General features: G+C 49.0%; 1 protein-coding gene across 1 annotated transcript in view; it reads right to left on the bottom strand.

Moving 5' to 3' along the window:
* Positions 1 to 5065: 5065 nt before the first annotated feature.
* The window catches only part of LOC104532778 (alpha-2A adrenergic receptor), a gene marked incomplete at its 5' end in the record, with an annotated part of 1184 nt that continues 308 nt past the window's right edge, over positions 5066 to 5941 (bottom strand). Inside the window, 1 exon segment of the mRNA XM_010178059.1 lies at positions 5066 to 5941. This exon segment is cut by the window's right edge and continues 26 nt beyond it. Within this exon segment, the coding sequence (XP_010176361.1) occupies positions 5066 to 5941 (876 nt within the window).

Genomic DNA, 5941 nt, shown 5'->3' with positions numbered 1-5941 from the left:
ACCCCGCTCTGCTCAGTCTTGGAGACATTTGGGAGTGCACTGTGGCCTTGTGCAGAATAATGCAGTGTGGCCCCCCAGATGGAATTTCACCTGGACTTCCCAGGGCTGAGACTATAACCCTTTCTGTTCACAGAGGGGTCAGGATCCCATCCTGGAGCATTTGTGAGCTGACCCAGTGGCTAATGCAGGAGGTGAGATCCCTGCTAATCCTGTTCTCTCTTGACTCCATTTCTACACTTTGGGATAAGGCACAGCAATCACAGCTGCAAATATTTAACAAGTCACAGAGATGTTGCTACAACCAGCTGCAAAGAGCAGTTCATAGCAGAAATGGTGACAGCTCCAAGTGTAGCTGTCTGCCAGGGCACCAGCTGTGATAAAGGAGCAATCTCAACAGACTTTGAACTTTTCCAGTGGTGACGGAATTCCAGGGAACATTAAGAAATAAAATAAAATAAAACAAAGAGCTTCAGCTGATGAGAGCTGCACAGGCAGCAGGGCCACCCAACCCAGAGGGAAACTCTAGGGCAGCAGGTCCAGCAGCCCATGGGTGAGGGGATGCTGGGTGGGACTGGGGGTACTTACAGCATGAGATGGCTGATGGACACGAGCTGAAACCCATGGAGGCTCCCCCAGGCCTGGGAAACTCATTTGGTGTGAGCAGAATTATTTGGGCCAAGTCCATCCCTCGCTGGACCATCTTGAGAAGCTCCTCTGTGTGACCAGCTCCTTGTTCCCCTGAGAACAGGGACCAAAACCCCACAGAAATAAATGCATGTGTTGCAGGCCAAGGGGGTCAGGGACAAGCCCTGGGCAGGCAGTCACCAGCCTCTGCAAGGGCAACCCTGCTGCTCGTGCAGCTTGCCCCTGGGGACATTATAGGACACTTGCCACACCAGACCACCTCACATGGGCCGCTCCTAAATGTCCCTGAGCCAGCACCTTTGGGCTGTCCTCAGGGGCCACCACACAAAGGGTGGGGTGCAGGGTCACCCCACACAGGAAAGTTATAGAGAAATCCCTCCCAGGGAAAAGCTGGCTGTGGCACCTCTGCCCGCTGTTCACTGTGCCAGCCCTGATGGCTCCCACCCCACTGGGAAGGCAGGTCCCCACCCCACCCTCGCACCATTGACCTTTCAGCCCTGAAATAAAAGGTTATAAAAAACAACCAAAGTTCATTACATCCACTAATGTGTTATTTGCATGGGAATGAGCTGGGAGCAATGAGGCAGCATTCTCCTGTTGAGGAGGGATTTGGGAGGGGGAAGGGGAAGAGCTGGGCATAAGGACCTGGCAAGGGTGGTGGGACTCAGCCCCACAGCAAGATGGGGTCAGCACAGAGGTGAGTGAGACCACAGAGCTGGACAGTTATGGCAGAGCTGGAAGGGGTGTCCCAGCAGCTTTGCTGGGTGCCCACAGCATGACCTCTGTCTCACAGGCAACAGTGCTGGTCCTCACCTACCAAAGGGAAAGTGATGGTAGTTTCACCCCAGCACCTCCACCACAAAACCCACGGTGATCAAAGGTCGCTGTGGCTTGGACGTGCCCATCTCCAACAGGTGTGGAGGATTCAGGACACAGTTGAAACCAAAATGACCAACAGCTCAGGGGAAATGAAATAAAAGCCTGAGTCAGAAGGTGGCAAAGGCAGCAGGATGGTGGAAGTTCAGACACTGGCCACAAGGACGGGCAGGCAGCTCTGTCATGTCACTGCTCCCACATAAAACAGCCCCTTGAGCATTTTATTTGACTGGGCTGAACCATGAAGGCACAAGGTTTTGTGAGGGACACAACCTCAGAGGCATAATTTCAGGTTTTTGCGCTTTTACTTTTGATGGAAAATGGGGAGCAATCAGACATTTCAGCTGCGCAAAGCTTCACCAAAGCTTCCACCGAAGCCCCAGTCCTCCAGCTGCAAATCCACCCAAATACTCTATTGTTTGTACTAGAGATTTGGCTAAAAGGACATCAGATAGCCAGAAGGATGGGGCAAGCATAACCAACGGGTGATAGATTACCTCCTGCCCCAGGCACCAGTCTCTACATCTCCCACGGGGTCTGCTTTGTAAGACCCTCCAAGGCCAATAGGGCCAGCTGAGACCAAAGGACGGACAGCAAGGACACTCTGCCCAGATCAAGCTCTCCTGGCCTGCAAAAGTGCCCTACACCCAGCAGCAATGTTGCTTGCCAACCCTGGTCCACCTCCCAGCTTGCCAAGTGCCTCCAACTGCAACCTTGACAGCAGTGGCAGAGTGGGGCCATGAGACCAGCAGCTCCAGCGCTTGCCTCTGGTTGCTTATTTTCTCACCAAACAAGAAGCAGAGCAGGGAAGCTGGGTGACTCCAGGCACCCCAACACTGGGAAGAGCAGGAGTCAGAGCTCCCAAACGTTACATGTGCTCCTGGGCAAAATGAAGCACACGCTGAAGCACCCACAGCATCGGCACCTTGTGTCCCCCTCGCCTTTGGAGCTACCTGGCACTTGTGGCAAAGGAGCCCAGCTGAAGCCAGTGGTAAGCTGGACCTGGCATCTTCACCGAGGCTGGTAGCCACATGGCAGCAGCACGGAGTTTGGTGGGAGAACGGTCTCCCATCACTCTCCTGCAGGGAGGGTCTCGGCAGCACTGCTGTAAGGGCAAGCCAACCCAGCTGGCTGGCTCTTGGGTGCTGGGAAAAAAGCCCTACTCAGATGGACATCCTGCATATATCAAGAAGCATTGCCTTCCAGCCTCATCATTTCTAATCCCATCTGCAACCTAATTATTAAAAACCTCAACTCAAGAGCTGTGAATGCTGCACCAGCCAGGTGCCCTCAGCAATAGTGCCAAGCTCTATAGTGTCTCCAGGGAGCAAATCACACCATGAAACCTTTTCTTTTAGAAACACATGAATGCTCTTACTGTGGCATGAAAGGGAGGGGGAAAACCCCCAAGAAATATCAAGGACTCATTTGTTATTATGCCACTGCACAATGAACCGAGCCATTGTTCCCTACCTGGGGTAACAACGCCTTTCAGAAAACACGAGTGCTTTTCCCAATGTGTTCTTTAAAAAATGACAAGACCAAAGCTGCCAGAGGATCGGTGAACAGCTGGAAAAAAAATGAAAACAAAACAGCTAACAGATTTTAGAGAGTTTTCACACTTGATCTGTAAACGCTCTTTTATTTAATAAAAATAATTATCCATTATAGCAACTTCTGCTCGTGGTTGTTTTTTGTTTTTACAGTAAAGCACAGTTTATTTGCTTTCCTCACCTCTGGAGGATACAATTCTGAAAATGCAAGTGAATGTAAACATTGCTCTCCAGGTCCCAAGATGCATCCAGGGACCCTTGGAGTTAATTACAAAGTCAAAAGAGAGAGCAAAATCAACAAAACACTTCCCAAAAGTAAAAAGGCATTTTTTTTAAAGTCTCTTCCTGTGCACCATACAACTCCAGAAAAGGCAAATTCATCTTATACACAAGTCTTACACAAACTTTGCTTTCTCCAAACAAATTCTATGACTTGTCAGTATTTGATAAAGCTGTTTTCATAACATTAAAAGGCTTACAGACTCATTTATTGTGATGGATCAAAAGTTTTCCTTTTAATATTCTCCATAAATTTCTTCATGGCACAAGGATGTTAGATTTGTTCTGTCCATTTTTGTTTTTGTTTTTGTTTTTTTTTAGCAGAAAGAGCTGTAAGACATTTCAGGAAAGGGGTGTAAAAGTAGGATTAACTCTCTCTCCTGCTCCAATCTCACAATATTTACACATTTTTATTTTTTTTTTTAAAAAGCTTAATTTCACTATAAAATACTGGAGAAACTGTCAGTTAAGTTTCCCATTTCAGAGTTTTGTCCTGTATAAGACTGAAAGAGGGATGCTTTAGTATTTCCTAGAAAAAAAATGAGACTGGCAGATTAAAAACTGAATTCTTCTCCCTTAATTCAGAAAAGTGGAACAGGCCCTGTGCCCAGACCCCCTCCTCTTCTGCAGGAAATCCCGCAGGAGTTAAAGCATCACAAATCAATACAAACGAGATAACACGGTATGTGCAGCCCTGCTATTTGCTCTGAAATGTCACCTATTTACAGTTGGAGGTGGGGGGAGCGAGTTAGCATTGACAACATTTCGGTGCTGCAGTGTGGTACAATACCAACTGAGATTAACCCCTGGGAGCTCAGCCAGGTCCCAAGGCTCACCTCACATGGGAAACAGCCTGTCACTCCATCACCCGGGACGTCCCTGGCCGCACAGCAAAGCCACCGCTCCATCCAGGTCTGCCTTAATGAATAACGAGAGGGCAGGTACCACCTCAGCTGTATTGCATCACACGCAACATAGAAATTAAACAGGATCAGTTACGAGGCAAAAAAACAACAACAAAACCAGCCAGTCTGGTGAGGTCTGTGATCCTTTACAGCCAAAAAAACAACAGGATATTGGAAATGACGTTAATATTATCAAATTGTCAAATAGGGAGAATGGCTCTAGTTATTCAGTGGTTTTGAGTAAGGAGGTTTTGGGGTGGGAAGAGGGACTTTTAAGGTGTCAAAGACAATTAAAGCATTCACAGTTTCAAAGCTGCTTGCCTTACAAAAATTAAGACATTCAGATGCAGGGATACAATACTGTATTTTACAAAGGGGTTAAAATTAATGACAACAGGGGAAAAAAAGACAGTGAAATAAAAAAGTCAACACCTCTGGGGTAGCATACTCCCTCTCTGTTGTTCATCTCATGGAGCTGCACGTTGCTTGTCTTTAAAGAGTCAAACTGAGCAGTCATGAAAATATCCACTGAGAGATTCTGGCAAAATTAAAAAAAGAACCTAACAAAACAAACCAAGCAAGTCAAAAGCCATCCTCCCCTGGAAAGCTGAATGCCACAGATCGGGCTTCCACTTGCCTGCTGCTCCTCGCTGCTGCTGCCCGGCGTTCCCATAGGCTCATCTCGGGTTTTAAAGGCTTCCTGCTCGCGAGCTGAAGGAAACCATCCCATGCAAGCACAGCCCAGGAGAGCCATGCCTCACTCTCCTACAAAGTCTTGAATTAGTCCTGCCCATAGCAAAGGGTCCTTCAAACAATCCTTTTCCTCTCCATCCTGCAGAGGATCCTTTTGAAGGCCCGTCTGAAGTCATGGTTGAAAATGGTATAGATGACAGGGTTCAAGGAGCTATTGCAGTAACCGAACCAGAAGAAGAACTTGAAGAGGGTGTTGGGCACGGAGCAGCTCTTGCAGACAGCTGTCAGCGTGTAGGTGAAGAAGAAGGGGAACCAGCAGATGACAAATACCCCGATCACCACTGCCAGCACAAAGGTGAAGCGCTTCTCCCGGTTCTGCCTGCCCCTCCACCGAGACCCTTTGGTGTTCCTCTCCTCCTCCACCTTCCTGGGCAAACTATCCCCAGGCTTAATCTGGCTCAGCTTAGTCTTGGTCTTTCCCCTTGATGGTCTTTCTGACTTCTTACACTGCTTGTTCTCCTGGTGCTCGGAGGAAGAAGACTCCTCCATGTCTATGCCGTTGACCTCTCCTGCCTGCCCGCCGCCACCTCCTGCCGCCTTCTCCCCATTGAGCTGAGCTGTGGCTGGCGGGTCCTCCTTGTCGGTCAAGCCATTCTGCTTCTTCTCAGGGCGCTCTGCCCGCTTGTTCGGTGGTACCCTGGTTCGCCTCTTGGCTATCTGGTAGATGCGCATGTAGACCAGGATCATGATGAGGCAGGGGGCAAAGAAGGAGCCGATGCTAGAAGAGATGATGTACCACTTCTCATCATTGATTTTGCACCCTGCCACCCCCTGGTCAGCCTGCTGCCCGCTCTTCTTCTCAATGGAGATGAGTGGTGGGAAGGAGATGACGGCTGAGATGACCCAGACAATGAAGATGATGCACTTGATGCGGCGTGGGGTACGCTTGAGGTTGTACTCGATGGCTTGCGTGATGGACCAGTAACGGTC

Source organism: Antrostomus carolinensis, unplaced genomic scaffold, assembly GCF_000700745.2.
Source record: "Antrostomus carolinensis isolate BGI_N321 unplaced genomic scaffold, ASM70074v2 scaffold46111, whole genome shotgun sequence".
Classification (NCBI taxonomy): Eukaryota; Metazoa; Chordata; class Aves; order Caprimulgiformes; family Caprimulgidae; genus Antrostomus; species Antrostomus carolinensis.
Note: the sequence above shows the minus strand (reverse complement) of the source record. Positions and strands in the feature narration are given on the sequence as shown.